We start from the raw sequence: 17,817 nt of genomic DNA on the forward strand, positions 1-17,817 counted from the left end.
TTGAGTCATTGCAGATATAATATTTATACTCTATACTGCACATTATTTCTGTTAAGTGACAAGACCTTTGTCTAAGCAAAGTCAGACCTTACTGTCCTAAAAAATAAAGGCATGATCTTATTTTATTTAGGTAAAATAAGCGTAATCTAGAGGCCTTTGCCTTTCATATAAACCACTTCTGATACCAAATGATCAAAACGGAATAAATTAAATGAAATATACTAATAATTATACTAAACATTCTATTAATAAAGGATATTTTATCCATCATTTCTAATTCCAGCTTTAGTTTAATCAATTCTCGCAAAAAAAAAAAGAAAAAAAAGTGTGATCATTTTACTTCATTGTCTGAATTGGCAGCACAACAGGCAATTTTGTTCCAGAAGTGATTAAAATATCCTCTCCACTCCTGAATGCCATTAAACACAACATGTCCTCTCCCGAAAAATGAACTGAGTTCATGATGTGGCAGAAATGTTCATTATTCTTCAGAAATGAGAGACAGATTGACTAGAGAGAAAGGTTTTAAAGTTCCTTAAATTAACTACTTTAAAAAAGCTCCGTTGAGGAATTACTCCGCCAAAGCGTGATGAGCTCCCGTTGTCGCTGAGCCGTGAACGTTTTTAACAGGTTTCAGTCGTTTCTCTCATTCCGCTTTACCTATTTTGTACGTCTTAATCAATACACCATAGAAATTGTTAGTCGTGATGAGCGCTTGTGCGTGGATTCATCTGTGTGTGTTAAGTCCTAATTTATATGTTTTGTTGACAGGCAGCAGCAAGCAGGAAAATACATTTGCATTCTGTCGCATAATTACAGCTCTCCTGGCGTTCAGACGTTCTCCATTACTGCGCTTACGCTCGGCAAAGCCAATAATTAACGGCATAATGTCTCCGTCTGCCCATCCAGCAGATAAATATATGCATGCAACCGCTAACTGGTCAATCACATTCAGTCACAGCACGTCAACAAAACGACAGCGCGCCGCAATCCCGATCGACCTTTTGACATGCTGGATTACAGGATTTTGAGGCTTTCATTTAGAGCGCGGGGCGTTGGGGTTGAATTCGAGGTTAATGGGAAGACAGCTGCATCTCTTAACAACTGCTTTGATGGCACTTTTGGCATTGCAGTGCAATCTGGCGCCCTCTGAGGCAATGACGACTGCCGGATGGAATATTATGCAACTTTTAGTTAGCCTAAAAATGAGTATTTTGTTGTGAAGTTGAGGCGACACGGTGGCTCAGTGGTTAGCATTGTAGCCGTACAGCAAGAAGGTCACTGGTTCGAGTCCCGGCTGGACCAGTAAGCATTTCTGTGTGGAGTTTGCATGTTCTCACGATGTTCCCGTGAACTTCCTCCAGGTGTTCCGGTTTCCCCTACGGTCCAAAGACATGCGCTATACTGTAGGTGAATTGAATAAACTAAAATTGGCCGTAGTATATGTGTGTAAATGAGTGTGTATGGGTGATTCCCAGAACTTGCGGCTGGAAGAGCATAAAATTTATGCTGGAATAGTTGGTGGTTCATTCTGCAGTGGCGACTCCTGATAAATAAGGGACTAAGCGAAGGAATGTCTGATTTAATCTAAGCATTTTCTGCTGTGTAAAACATATGCTGGAATAGTTGGTGGATAATTCCGCTGTGGTGTCTTTTAAAGTTCTCGCTTGTTTTTGTCCCATTTAAAAAATGTTTGTTTTTTTAACTCATCCCATTGAAATGGTCTTGAAAAAACGCATTTGTAACTTTTTATTTTGACTTTTCTATTTGACTTTTTCTATCGTGACTTTTTTTATTTTTGATTCCATTGCCTTTTTTTGCGCCTGGCAATCCTGAATTGTGTGATGTAAACTTAATTATGAGTTTACGTCTTGCTATTCTGACATTTCCCCCAAAACCGTGACTTAATTTCTCACAATTGTGAGAGTTTATTATTTTCTCTTGCACTAATCTTGTCATTTTGAGCTTATGGCCAATCCCATTTCTATTTTTGTACCCCTTCCCCTTCCCCTTGGCTCTTACAACTGAGTGTTAAGGGAAAAGGCTTCAAAATTTACCCCTAAGAATTGGGACAACACTACAGCACCTGTACACGTCATCATATGTCATCGCGATCTCTTGCTTCATATATACCATAAATACACAATGTTTTTTAAGAGATGTTGAGTGATTGTAAGAAAGTGTCTGGTGCAAATGTGTGTTAAAATGACAGAGAGATGAAAGAGTGTGATTTCTACAGGTGGTTTGTCAAGCCCACTCACACTGAGTATTGCATAATATTTTGAAGTTGTCATGTCGTGGGGTGGGGGAAAAGAAGAGGGGTTCCAGGTTATTGAATTAACATCTCACAATTTTCACTTTTTCTTATAATTCTGAGTTTAAATTTCACAATTTTGACAAAAAATCACTTGCGATATAGATTTACAATTCAGAGTTTTCATCTCAATTTAAGTTACGCATCTCATTCTAATTTTATACCTCCCAGTTTTGAATTAACATCTTACAATTTGAAGTTTTCTTGCAATGTACACTTTACATTTCATAATTTGAGATTTATTTGTAATTTTGAGTATAAATGACAATTTTTTCAATATACATCTCATAATTCTGAGTTTGTTTCTTGCCATTTTACGTACACATCTCACAATTTTGAGTTATTATTTTTTCCATTTTGACTTTCTAGCAATTCTTCATTTAAATCTCACATTACAGTCAATTCCATATTTAGATCTTATTTTGAGTTTACAATTCTAACTACTTTGAGTTATCATATCAGTTTACATCCCTCAAATCTAACTTTCGTAAAGCAATGTTGACTTTATTTCTCATAACTGCTAATGCACAGGCACTTTTGACTTATTTCTAGGAATGCTGCATTTGTATCCCACAGTTCAGACTGTTTTGTTTTTGCTGAGGTCGTTACTTAAAATAGCTGAGATAAACCCTGAGTAATGTGCCGGTGCTACAGTATGTAAAGCACAGAAGGAAACAAGTCCCAAATATAGCCTTTAACTGTACGCCAAAAGAAAACACAGGAAACACAAAGCAAATGAAGCAGCAATAGATCGTATTCAGCAAACGACAACATTGACACCGAAGAATGAAATGAAACAGTTCAGGGACTTAAATACTTCGAAGGAAAAAAGAAAACTGAGACAAAAATGAATAAAAGCTTAGGAAATTTAAAATAAAGGCCACTAGACATGATAAAAAAAAAAAAATCTAAGATTACAATACTGAAAACGAATACATAAAACCAATACAGTAGTATTTTAAAAAATCACACTGATTTAGTGAATGCGACTAGTAAATAGTTCCTCACCCCAATTGCTGTCAGTATAGGAACTTGGTAAATCCATTTAATATTGCCCGCGCTCAACTCCCAACACCTTGGGAAACAAGACAGAAATATCCCTTTATTCATTTATATATATATATAAACAGATTGTTTGTCAGTGTGTGTTTTGGGCTTTTTCTGAGAAGTCTGGATATGATATACAGAAAGCCCACCTTGCATCCGCCAGCGTTGCCCTGACGACAGCCCAGGTCGACACGAAGAGAGCGGGCACACCTGCGGTCGCACAAATGAGAAAATGACAAGATTTATCAACTGTAATTCAGCATTGGCGCACAGAGGCATGCACAACACTTGTCATAAACACACCGGAACAACACAACTTTCAATTGCTTTTACTCAGAGCCGAGCAGATTCTATAAGAGGAAAGCCTCCTGAACGTCTCCTTGACCCTCCTGAGATCAAACCAAGTATATAGTTACTCCAGATTTAAAGGTTTCCAGAACACGTCATTCACTTGCTTTTAGTCAAAAATCAAACAAACAAACCAAAATAAATAAATACAACTTCCTATTTACATTTTTTGGTCGAGCCCCCTAAATGTCACATTGACAATCCAAATAATAAATCAAATGTTGAATTGTTGTTTCAGCAGATATTCCAGAACACACCTTCACCTGCTGTTAGTCTAAAACAGGGATCACCAAACTTGTTCCTGGAGGTCCAGTGTCCGACAGATTTTAGCTCCAACCCTAATCAAAAACACCTGAACAAGCTGATCAAGGTCTTTCTAGGTATACTTGAAACACCCAGGCAGGTGTGTTAAGGGAAGTTGGAGCTAAACCCTGCAGGGCACCAGACCTCCAGGAATGAGATTGGTGACCCCTGGTCTAAAAGCACATAGCCCCACCCCTAATTCATACTATTGGAACAAGTCTCCTAAACTTTACCTCAACCCTCCAAATGACAATTAAAATTTGAACTATGTCAATTCCACAGATTTATAGGTTTCCAGTACACCACTCTCATGTGTTATTGATAAAAAACATATAGCCAAACCCCAAACTCACACTATTGGCAGAGCCTCCTTAATGTCTCATTGACAGTCCAAAAGAATAAACCAAATATCAAGTATGTTGTTTCTGCAGATGTAGCAATTTCCAGAACACGCCCCACTCAATTGCAATTGGTTAAAGAAAAAAAATACTGTAGCCCCACCCCAAATTCACTCCATTGGCTGAGCCTTCTAATATATATATATATATATATATATATATATATATATATATATAGTGCATCTGGAAAGTATTCATAGCGCTTAAATTTTTCCACTTTTCTTTATGATTCAGCCTTATTCTAAAATGGATTTAATAAATTAATTTCCTCAAAACTCTACACACAATACCCCATAATTACAATGTGAATTTTTTTAATTGTTGCAAATTTATTCAAAGCAACCCTGAAAAATCACAAATACATACAAAAAGTATTCACAGCCTTTGCTCAATACTTTTTTGATGCACCTTTCGCAGCAGTTACAGCCTCATATCCTTTTGAATATGATGCCCCAAGCTTGGCACACCTGTCTTTGGGAATTTTTGTCCATTCCTCTTTGCAGTGCCTCTCAAGCTCAGGTTGGATGGGAAGGGACGGTGTACAGCCATTTTCAGATCTCTCGAGAGATGTTCAATCGTTCTGGGCTCTGGCTGGGCCACTCAAGGACATTTGTAGCAAAGCCACTACATTTGATATTTTGGCAGTGTGCTTTGGGTCATTGTCCTGCTGGAAGATGAATTGTCGCCCCAGTCTGAGGTCAAGAGCACTCTGAAGCCGGTCTTCATTCAGGATGTCTCTGTACATTGCTGCATTCATATTTCCCTCTATCCTGACTAGTCTTCCAGATCCTTCTGCTGAAAAACATCCCCACAGCATGATGCTGCCACCATCACGCTTCACTGTAGGGATGGTATTAGCCTGGTGATGAGTGATGCCTGGTTTTCTCTGAATGTAACGCCTGGCTTTTACTCCAAAGAGTTCAATGTTAGTCTCATCAGACCAGAGAATTTTGTTTCTTATGGTCTCAGAGTCCTTCAGATGCCTTTTGGCAAATTCCAGGCCTCCATCTGGCCACTCTACCATACAGGCCTGATTGGTGGATTGCTGCACAGATGGTTGTCCTTCTGTTAGGTTCTCCTCTCTTCACAGAAAAACGCTGGAGTTCAGACAAACTGACCATCGGGCTATTAATCACCTCCTTGCCTAAGGCCCTTCTCCCCTGATCACTCAGCTTAGATGGCCGGTCAGCTCTAAGAAGAGTCTTGGTGATTCTAAACTTCTTCCACTTACGGATGATGGAGGCCACTGTGCTCATTGGAACTTTCAGACCAGCAGAATGTTTTTTGTAACCTTCCCCAGCCTTGTGCCTCCTGTCTCCGAGGTCTACAGACAATTCCTTTGTCTTCATGATTGGTTTGTGCTTTGACATGCACTGTCAACCCTGGGACCTTATATAGACACATGTATGCCTTTTTAAATCATGTCCAATCAACTGATTTTACCACAGGTGAACTTCAATTAAGCTGCTGAAACATCTCAAGAATGATCAGTGGAAACAGAGCTCAATTTAGAGCTCCACAGCAAAGCCTGTGAATACTGATGTACATGTAATTTTTCAGGTTTTTCATTTTTAATAAATTTGCAACAATATAAAAAAGTCATTATTATAATAAGGGGTATTGTGTGTAGATTGTTGAGAAAATAAATGAGTTTAATCCATTTTGTAATAAGGCTGTAACATAAAACAAATGTAAAAAATGTGAAGCGCTATGAATACTTTCCGGATGCATTGCAAATATAAATTTATATACAAAGTGAATGAGAGAGAGAGAGCGAGAAACAAAGAGAGCTCAGCAAAAAATGAAAAGTCTACTTTAAGCAGTTATTATTGGTTTATCCACATCCAGAACTATAAATATAAATATATTATTAAAATGATTTATTATTACATAATTTCTTCATAGTATTTTGAAACTGAAAACAACTTTCCTACATTAACATTGGCTATAAAAAAACATGCTGAGAGTAAAAGACCCAGCGGACATTGATGTATGATGAAGCATCTTCCTAAATACAGAGTTTATTAATTATGAAGAAGCCGAAAGCAGACCTCAGCAAACATGCCGCAGCCACATCTTTTTGATCTGGTGTCTCGGAGTGCTCGAATATGAAAATTTAACCCTCATTAGGTGTTTACTCTACCGCTAACACATCGAACGCCGGGATCATGAATTATTCATCATTGATTATCAAGACACATTAATGTGTTCGGAACATCGATGTGTTTCTTAAATACTAGACGTGGACCCTGTGTCACTGTGGGTTTGTTTAACTTAAAACCAACATCTCTGTCACTGAGATTTTAACAAAGTGTCCAAGAACGCAGCAACCTTCCCAGAAGAATTTGCACTTCAAAGATGTCTGCCCGGCTTGCCTGTGGAGTATTTTGCATCAAACTTAATGTATGAATAAATCTGGCTTTAAGTAAGTGTTTGCCGCCTCAAAGCACAGCAGAATGCTTCCACTGCCGTTCCTATGAGCAGATACAACAAAAGCCGTCACACAAGCTGTAGAATTGGTGAGGTTACATCTGGGTAGGACGAATCAATAATGTTTAGAGACAAAAATCATGCGCTCTTACCCCATCCTATGAGGGTGAAACCCCAAAGATATTTGGAGTCGGAGAAGAACGCCATGAAGATGAGGCTGTGAAGGTACAGGCCCTCCACAAGAATCCAGTAGTAGTTCGTCGCCAGGAAATAAATGAAGAACAGGACTGTGATCTTGCAGCCAAACTGAAAATACAAACAGCCAATCAGGATCCTCTAGCCGTTTGAATCCAACCAATCAGAGGACAACAGTTTGCTCTTATGTAGCTTTTAAGTCGTCGGCTGCGTGTGCTTCTCGCATACTGATTTTCGAATTCTATGAATTCGGACATACTACTCAACTCGCATACGGATTTTAGCGTACTATATAGTATGGATGTATGCGGTTTCGGACGCAGCTGTAGACTCCATTTTAAATAACCTACTACTCTAGTATATGCTATATTTGAATTTGAACTACACGACCGCTAGAAAAGTACGGTCTATACAGTGTGAATGTGAGTATGAACGAAATTCGGGTGTACTACATCTAGGGATGCGATTAACCGGTTTCACTATTAACCGCGATTTAATTCGTCACGGTTAATTAATCGTAAAGGCTTCTCAACACCGTGTTTCTGCAAGGAACAAAACTGCAGCAACTAAACGTTATGCCAACTATGCACTAGTTTGTACACCAAGACTAATAACCAGGCACACTGGACTAACTATGAATGTGGCTATTAACTCAAGCTCGTGCAAGTTCGGTAATTCCAATGAAGGGATGCGCACGCGATGCAACATGCTCACGATTTTCAGGCGCACCTAGTTGAGATGACAGGGGGCTTTTGTGACCGCGGGAATTGCACATGGCTAAAGTTTGAGGAAGAAGCAATGGAAAGTACACAGATTTGCAAACCCACTTAAAGTTACAAATAATGGCGCTGATGAGAGCGATCATGTGGCGAATGCCAGCTGAGATCAACAGAGTGTTTTCGGAGAGAGTGCTGAAAAACTCAATCCTGTTTCACACCACAAGCATGAGCAAAGCGTGTTTTTTTTTGGCGTCCATGTTAACGGATTAGAGCTTTTATACTGCACACAGAAGCAGTGCGTCAGCACGAGGCGTGAGCATCGTTGAAGCAGCAGTGGCGCGATAGTTTTACCGCTGAGTCTATTTTTGCTGGTGCATTGATAATGACCAAAACACATTGAAAAAGCTATTTTATCCAATAAATGAATCACTAATATCCACTTATTTATATATATTCAATTAAACAAACTTAAACGATTAGAAGGGCAACAAATATTTAGTTGGGCCCGAACTACAAAACGAAATTAAACTAAATTTTAAACTAGTTTTGAAATAGTGGGGTTTTAAATCAATTAATGCAAATAATCGAAAAAAAAACATGAAACCGTGATTATCGTGATTATGAAACCGTTATTTCTTAGATTATAATCGTACAACCAAAATTTATAATTGTTGCATCCCTAACTACATCCGCCATTTCTTATAATCACGTGACCTGCAGTACCCAAGTCAGTTGCATCACTTCACTCCCATTTATGGATTCTCTCCTGTGGCATCATGGGAGAGCATAACATCCATTGGAAGCATACTTTAGAATCTTGCAAGAAATAGTAGTCATTCGGGTACTTCTCGTATACTGTTTTTCGATTACTAATAATTTGGACATACTACTCGGCTCGAATACTATTTTTAGCGTACTATATAGTATGAAAGTATGCAATTTCGGACGCAGCCATACTGATTGTATTATTTAGATAAGTGTACATTATGACTCCATTTTTGCATATCTGAGAATTGGGCACTCCCAATTCGCCTACTTACACTATGACCGAAAAGTATGTACTTTTTGAGAGCATAACAAAGAAGTAGGCAAGCTCTGGGACATGCTGCTCCCTCGTTAATAGACCGCTCTGTTGCTTAGTTACATGCCCTGTCAATCATCTTGTCTTGACATTTTTTATATTTAATTTCCTACCATATTTTAGACTCAGCAGCAGGTTATTCTGCCCTTGGCAAGTCTTTCATGCTGAGAAATCTCCTTAGGTGTTATGCAATCTGAATTTATCAACCAAACACATGTTTATAAAAGCTCACATTTTTGTTAGAAGGTGGAAAATGTTAAATTTTTTATTAGATATTAATCTTCACCAAAACCTCTCCACTTAACCATCTGCCTCACGCATCTACCATGTCTATAATTTATTGACACTCATTACTTTTATTTGTAGTTCTAATTAAATTCACGCCAAACACACAAATTATTAGAGGTTGGATCAACCACAAATCTGTACTTTGAATTTCTACCAGAAATAGTAGATCATCTTTGGAACGCTTATTTTAATATATTCTGATTCGGGACACAATAATTGTAGTTTTAAATATTATTTAGATACAGTGTGTAAATTGGAATACATAATTTTTTACGAATATGGGGCATGACCTTAAAAGCACTGAAAAATTTATAGTGCAAACTGATCTGGTTGTTGATATGGTTGCTAAGAAATGTTAAGTTGCAGCAATGTTTGCAAAATGTTTGCAAAACTTCGCAAGCAATAAAAAAATTCCTATTCTCAGCAATTTCTCCAAAAACTATTTCGCTCTCTTTTGAATTTCACAATATCACAATAACGTCAAAATAACAGTTTGTCAAAATAACAATTATTTAATCAAAATTATAAGAGAAAAATGATCTTAATCAATTTGAAAAAAATCTAATTAAGCCCAAATATAAAAATATATACATTTGAGAGCAAAATTAAACTAAAATCAGTAAACAAGTACAGTAAATTGTGTTGATGATGTACTACAACGAAAGAACAATTTACTAAATTGTGTTGATGTGATGTGATGAATTACTAAAACGAAAGAACAAATTGTTAATTCATGACCCCAATTTAAACAAAACGAGTAAACAAATGAATAAATTGTGATGACGAATCACAAAAAACGACAAAACAAGTGATTAATTTGTTGCCCAAAATTTAAATGAAATCAGTACGCAAATGACTAAATTGTGGTGATGATTTACTAAAACAAGAAAGCAAATTGTTAAACCATGGCCACAATTTAAACGAAATAAGTAAACAAATAGCTAAATTGTGGTGACGAATTACTAAAAATGAAAGAACAAATTCAGTCCATCCACTCATTCGATTATACCATTTATTTTGAAATGTACGTGTTTTATGTATTTGTTGATAAGTGAAGTTTGATTTAAATCCTACACAGTGCCTCATAGCTATTGTCCAATCTGCAAAAAAGGCGAATCAAATGCATGCCCACACATTGAAATCTCTTTTTTGTGGTGTTAATTTTTTATCAAATGATTTAATTATTAAATGCACAGTTTTGTGTTTGTTTCAATTCTCCATTTTGTGTTAAAAATAGGACAACAGCTTTTGTTTATCTGTGCCTACAGAATAAACAGAAAAAATAAATATTGACTGTTTTAATATTCTGTTTAAATATTGACAAATAGTTAATTTGTTGCCACAATTTAAATAAACAAGTAAACAAATTGCTAAACTGTGCTGACGAATGACTAAAAATGACGAATTACAAAAATAAAAAGAACAAACTGTTAATTTGTTGCCACAATGTAAATAAACAAGTAAACGAATGACTACTTTTGCAATGATTTACTAAAATGTAAGAACAAATTCTTACTCAACTGCCACAATTAAAACGAAATGAGCAAACAAAATTAGTAATGAGTAAACTAAACAAATTACTAAATTGTAGTGATAATTTACTAAAACAAAAGTATAAATTTTTACTTTCTGGGCAACATTTTTAAGAAACAAGTAAACAAATTGTTAAACTGTGGTAATGATTTACTAAACAAGAGACTAAATTGTAAATTCATGAGAACATGTCGTCACAATATAAATTAAGAGTGAATTCATTAGTAAATAAGGATAAGACTATTTTTCCCTCCCCCTTGCATTTTATGTTTTTTAGCTTTTTTTTTTACTATACTGTATATTACAAAAAAAGTTACATTTTAAATCGACATATATTAATAGATCTATTATACAGTAGTTCTTAAAGTAGTTAATATTTTGTGTACATTTTAATTAAACATATCAAGATTTTTACAAAGAAATATGACTCAATTATCTGCGTAAATGAGGTGACAGAATTTCCCTTCATTCCCTGTGGCTGCACAGTATTTGCTCGTCTTAAAACACACAGATACAGCATTAATTCCACACATCATTTGCTCCTCATTAAGCTGCATTAGTGCTGAAAGCCTCATATGCACATAAGACAAATCCCAGGAGTACTTTAACACAGCAGGCATTTTCTATTTAACAACATACAGTCAAAAAACTGCCGAATTTCCAAAAAAAGAGACCCCAACCAGCTCCAATGCGGAGAAAAGTTAACTTAATTTAAGTTAACTGAAGTTCATTAAATCATTTTAGCCAAAACGAATGAATTCAGCTCAGCTTAAACCCGGCCTGGTTCATCAACGTTAGTGCACTCACATACTGAGTCTTGTCAAGAGGGGAAATGGAGACGGTGCTGATGTTGTCCATTAGCATGGTGTCGTACTCCTGCAGGACACCATTAGCGTACACCACTCTGTCCTTCACGAAGATGCTGATGGCGCGCAGCATGAACGACACAAATAGATGCATGTGGATGTAGTTTCTGGTGCAGTGGAGACGCCTACGAGAAAAAAAGATTGGAAAGCTTAGCATTTTTGTCATTTATGGAATACAGACATAAATGTCATTACCGACACATCTAAAATAGTTAACTGTGTGGTGGAAATGACCGTGCGCAGCATGAATGACACAAACAGATGCATGTGGATGTAGTTTCTGGTGGAGTGGAGATGCCTGCAAGGGAAATCGGTCATTTCCAGAATACCAACATAAATGTCATTAACGACACATCTAAAATAGTTAATCGTGTGACAAAAATTACAGGGCGTAACATGAACGACACAAAATATGCATATGTATGTAGTTTCTGGTGGAGTGGAGATGCCTGAGAGAAAAAAAAAAAGAATTGGGATATCTTAGCATTTTTGTCATTTCTGGAATACGGACAAAAATATCACTACTGACACATCTAAAATAGTTAATTGTGTGGCAGAAATGACAGCCCACAGCATGAACGACACAAAGAGATGCATGTGGATATAGTTTCTTGTGCAGTGTAGACATCTGCAAGGAAAAAAGGTTTGCGAAATATTAACGTTTTTGTCATTTCTGGAATATCGGCATAAATGTCATTACCGACGCATCTAAAATAGTTAATATTGTGGCAGAAATGACAGCGCACAGCATGAACGACACAAACAGATGCATGTGGATGTAGTTTCTTGAGCAGTGGAGACATCTGCAAGGAAAAAAGGTTTGTAAAATTTTAGCGTTTTTTCATTACCGACGCATCTAAAATAGTTAATTGTGTGGCAAAAATGACAGCTTGCAGCATGAACGACACAAAAAGATGCATGTGGATGTAGTTTCTGGTGGAGTGGAGATGCCTGCGAGTGGAAAAAAAAGAATTGGGAAATCTTAGCATTTTTGTCATTTCCGGAATATTGACATAAATGTCATTACCGACGCATCTAAAATAGTTAATTGTGTGGTAAAAATGACAGCGCACAGCATGAACGACACAAACAGATGCATGTGGATGTAGTTTCTTGTGCAATGGAGACATCTGCAAAGGAAAAAAGATTTGCGAAATCTTAGCGTTTTGTCATTTCTGGAATACCGATATAAATGTCATTACCAACGCATCTAAAATAATAAATTGTGTAGTGGAAATTATGGTTATGGAAATGTAATTTAAAGCCTATCCAAACTACACACAATGATTTTCAAATATTTTATACTTTTTACATCATTTTATACTATTAATTACTACAATATAAAAATTCAAATGTATAAGTTTTTTTATTATCATTTTATAAAATTTTTAGAGTAAATATTGAAACATTAAATTCAATAATATTTTTAATTAATTAATATTTTATGGTGTATTTAAATCTATAATAAAAAAACTTGCCATAAAAAATTACAAAACAAGTTTTTGTTCCTATTCGGTTTACAATTTTTCCCAAAAATATTGACTCTTCATACATTTTTGTAATCATATTTTCTATATTAAAATCTGCACTTTAAATTGAAGTTTTACCTTTTTTTTTTTTTTTAGCTTTGCATTCATTGAAATATGTCTATATTGTATCTATTAAATTTAAGGTTATTTTTTATTTTCTTTTGATTTAAATGACAAATTATTTTTTAAAAAAAAGTTTATTTAAAATATAAAATAACGTTTTATTAAAATGCTTTTGCAGCTTTATTTCTAGTTAATACTAACCGTTTTGTGTACATGTGCATTCCCTGAAAAAATATTTTGCTGCTTATTCAAACTAGTTCTTTAAAATTAGCTAAAAACATAAACATAATTGTTTTTTGTTGAACATAATTCTTGAGATTTTGGGGGGGACAACTTGATTGTTTTACGCTCAATCCACTTAAATTTGTTAAGTTAACTTGATTTGTAATAAATGAATTGTGTGAAACACTGCATGTTTTACAGTGTATGTGTGTGTGTGTGTGTGTGTGTGTGTGTGTGCGTGTGTGTGTGTGTGTGTGTGTATATATATATATATATATATATATATATATATATATATATATATATATATATATATATATATATATATATATATACCATAGCTAATAAATCCCAACCCTCGAGTGGAGCCCTTTAATTAAAAGAAGCAATGTACAAGTAGTTCAGATGTAGCGGAAGCTCACTGGAGAACTCTTTTGCTAATTTACCGTCTGAAGATCTTTGTAGATGAAGACCTGAGACTGTCTGAACATCAGCCACTTATGCGCAACTAGTTCAAAACATTTGCTTGCCGTGCAGGTTCATAATGAATTCACAGACTTATTAGTGTTTTTAGAACTTGTCAGGCGGGACAAGTGTAAAAACATGCTCCATTACCGAAAGTATCCGATGATGAAAATGGCGACTAGTAGCGAGCTGAAGGACACTGCGTAGCCAACAGTGTACATGATGTGCAGCCGCTCGAAAAAGTCCCTCTGGAAAACACAACAGCGCTTCAGTCATCAAGTGATCTCAACCAACAAAACTTGTTGCTAGATGCCATGAACATTTGTGAAGACTTTGACCTTTTAAACCAGTGACGTTTCAATCAATATAAGCAGCTTGAAGTGTTTTTAATGGAAATTGTATATAAATATGCTGTCAATTTTGTGACCATCCAATATGTTGGTCAAAACAACAATGTTGTTTTTTCAGCTGAAAATGGGGTTCTCGGTGATTCCTAAAATGCAAGTCATTAGCTCTTTCCATCCCAGGATGCAAAATGCGCAAATATGGAAAAGCACATAAACATTTGTAAATAAAGCAACCCAGGCTCACTGTGGAAACGTAGTCCCGCGGACGTTTCTGGAGACCGCGGAATACGTCCCAGCGGGTACGTACGGCTGCAGTTTTTGTTTTAGCGAATCCGCGAGAGGCCACTGTTGTTCGCTTTTTCGCATCTCAAACGCCGCAGTTCGCGCCCGCGCTGTTCTCGCGTGAACCCACCAGAGGCCGCTGTCCGACTGATCGGATGATTGACTGCGCGACCGGCCAATCGGCTGACCCGCCCTCCTCCTTCCCTGAACCCAATCAATTTTACCGATTGACCCGCACGCCCGCTCGCTTACCTAAACCCGAGCAACAGTTTACAAAAGCCGTCCAAAAAAAGAAAAGCCCTGATTTTTTTTTTCTACCGCATTTTCGGATTTCACCGCGTTCTCACCCTGTTAAGAAACTCGTTCACTAAACTTTTGGGATTCTGTTTTTGTCTTACCTGATTGCTGGAACCGCTCTTCCCCAGATTTGAAACCGATCGCCGCGGTCAACTCCTCTCTGCATCTCGAGCATGCCGACGTACACGGTGAGCTGAGTGGACAAACGGGTTGCAGCGGGGAAGCCTTCTACAAGGAGTTACGCGGTCTGCTGGCCGGCCGGCAAGCATGAAAGGGAACAGCCTCACACCGCCCCGTAGCGTTCGCTTGAAAAAAATAAGCGCAGCCGTACTTACCTTCCGGGACGTATTCCGCTGTCTCCAGAAACGTCCGCGGGACTACGTTTTCAGAATGAGCTTGGGTTGAAATAAAGCATTGTTTCCATATAGTCGAAGAAAACTAAATCATCCCTTCCTGATTAAACTGTCCAAAAAAACTTGCAATTTTCTGCGGTGGGACCCAGCAGACACACAATGTCATAAGACGTTAATGTTAGGTTAGATTTGGATAGTGACGTCAGGTGACCAAAATGCAATGTCTAGCCAGCGTCTAAGCACAAGTTATTTTGACCTTCAATAATGACATAAAATGACGTTGATAGTTGGTTGATTTTAGGTTATGTTGGACAGTGACTAAAAACCAACTTCGAGTTTAACATCTTGAACCAACGTCATATTGATGTCAAATACTGAAATTAATTTGTCAGGTATAGCAAATAAAATCCAACATCTTATAGACGTCATAGTTGTAATTTCCACACAACATCAATCTGTTACATCATTAAATGTTGATATTTGGTTAATTTTAGGTTGGACGTTGGACATTGAGGTTTTGATGTTGACGTCAACTTGATTTTCATTTCAAACAAAATTCCATGTCCCCACAATGTTGGGGTGCATCGTCAATCTGACATGTCTTTTTCTTATATATTAATTTGCTTGTGACGAAGACGAAATGTAACGAATGTGCAGTGGCTTTTGAATCACGCCTGTTTTTATTATCACATGATCTGTTAAAACAAAATTGCATTTTTTGATGCGCATGCTGGAATTTATTCGGTAAATGTGTTTCCATTATAGTTTAAGCACATTTTTCAATATTGGAATAACAGTATATCCTACTCATTCGTGCGCAAATATTTTTTAGGCACATTTTTCAAAATCTATGCACATCACGTCATCTCCTTTAAGAATTTTTTAAACAAAAATCCAAAAGGTTGCTGAAAATAGGAGAATGGAAACATAGCTAATGACTACCTACATTTTGAGAGTTAAAAAAAGCATATACAGGTAAAACAAAAGTAATACCACTGGAATCTTATGATACATTAAAATCTCAAGAATTGAAATGATCATGTTATGCAAGAAACTGAAAATTAATTTCAAGATTTTATCTGTAATTCACAACCACTTCATCAGTAGTGTACCATGCGGGTATTAGTTTTGTGTTGCTTCTGTATATATATATATATATACACACACACACACACACACACACACACATATATATATATAAATATATATATATATATATATATATATATATATGTTCGTTTTAAATCATTTTGTTTCAGCAAGCAAACATCCTGTTTGCTTCTAGTGTTCTGAATAAAAACTCACATACATCTTAGATGACTGAGAGTGAGTAAACAGACAGTATATGAAGAATTCAGATCCAAAAATCTCTAAATACCATCTGAAATTATCTTTAAAAACTGAGCTGCTGGCTCCTCTGTGTGTAGGTCCAGTAATTTACCTTTTATTGCAAACAATGTTTTCTTTTCATCGTCTTAAAAATAAAATAACTCAAAAATAAACATAGAAGTCTGAGAAAATGCTTATTTTCCATGGAAATTTAAGATGGCTTTTGCATCTGAACGCTACATATGTTCATTTTGGTTGAACTATCAAATCAAATCAAATCAAATCACTTTTATTGTCACCACATCAGCAGCACGTGTGCTATGATGAGGGAAAAGCTTAGGTGCTGTCCCTAGACAGTACAAAATTTATTTCAAATTTATACTGTGCCTTTTAGACACTAACCCAACATCTCATTTTAACACTGTTGTCAAAAGTGACTCTTGGATGATTTCAAAACTCATCAATAAGACACCAAAACCTGCTTCGGCTTGTTTAATTGGACTTACTTTGCCCTTTTCGATGCCTGGAGCGAGGAAGCGCAGACAGTCTGAATAATTGACCCAAGTCCTGTTCTCCACCGATACCCACGATCCATTTGAGCTGCACTGGCGGTATGCAAATCCTATAAACACCAAGAGAAACAACAACTTGACTGGAAACTCTTAGACAGTTTTAAAGAAAAAGTAGAACTTGTTATTAGATTGTACCATTGTGGTTGAAGTCGTATACATAACTGGGACACGGCACTTTGGTGACGGTTCCTGGAGAACCTTGAGGCCAGCAAACCAACCCGTCCCATCCAGGAGAACAGACCTCATCTGTGTGAACCATAATCACAGTTCATTTAAATGGAAATTCAAGACATGTAGAAACAGAAAGAAAAAAAAAACACATTAACCAAGTTTCCATCCACTTATTTTTGGGCTCATTTTGGAAATTAACGTTAAAATTGCTTAATTGAATGCCAAAACGCGCATACATTTTTAAAATCTGCATAACAAAACTTATACAAACAAATGCAGGATAAACTTTTTAACCAATAAGAAAATATGAAAGTACAATGGAAACACATTTACTGAATAAATTACAACCATCTGCATCAAAAAAGTTGTGTGATTTTGTTTTAATAGATAACAAAAATGGGCACATTGGGACGAAACTAATGGACAAACCAGCAAACCGACCACATTGTAAAACATTAAACTTGCATACAAATTAAATGATGTGGTCAGCACTTTACAATAAGGTTTCATTAGTTAATGAAATTCCTAACATGAACTAATAATGAACCACACAATTACAGCATTTATTAATCATAGTTTAACATTTACTAATGCATTATTAAAATCCAAATTCATGCTTATTAGCATTAGTTATTGCACCATGAGTGAACGTCAACAAACAATAA

General features: G+C 36.3%; 1 protein-coding gene across 3 annotated transcripts in view; it reads right to left on the reverse strand.

Annotated features, from left to right (window-relative positions):
- Positions 1–17,817, reverse strand: part of pth2rb (parathyroid hormone 2 receptor b) — a 64,678-nt gene that overhangs the window by 21,378 nt on the left and 25,483 nt on the right. For 2 of the 3 annotated variants that reach the window (XR_015521760.1, XM_087304022.1), the window contains exons 3-9: positions 17,117–17,227; positions 16,916–17,031; positions 13,952–14,049; positions 11,464–11,647; positions 6,993–7,146; positions 3,511–3,571; positions 3,323–3,389 (exon numbers count right to left, since the gene is read on the reverse strand). Coding sequence is in view for 2 of the 3 variants with exons in the window: in XM_087304022.1 (XP_087160148.1) it covers positions 3,323–3,389; positions 3,511–3,571; positions 6,993–7,146; positions 11,464–11,647; positions 13,952–14,049; positions 16,916–17,031; positions 17,117–17,227 (791 nt within the window). In the remaining variant the exon portion in view is untranslated. The remainder of the gene's footprint in view (positions 1–3,322; positions 3,390–3,510; positions 3,572–6,992; positions 7,147–11,463; positions 11,648–13,951; positions 14,050–16,915; positions 17,032–17,116; positions 17,228–17,817) is intronic. The other variant, XM_087304023.1, reaches the window with a different exon arrangement.

Source organism: Danio rerio, chromosome 22 (assembly GCF_052040795.2).
Source record: "Danio rerio strain M-AB ecotype USA chromosome 22, GRCz13ab, whole genome shotgun sequence".
NCBI classification, from domain to species: Eukaryota; Metazoa; Chordata; class Actinopteri; order Cypriniformes; family Danionidae; genus Danio; species Danio rerio.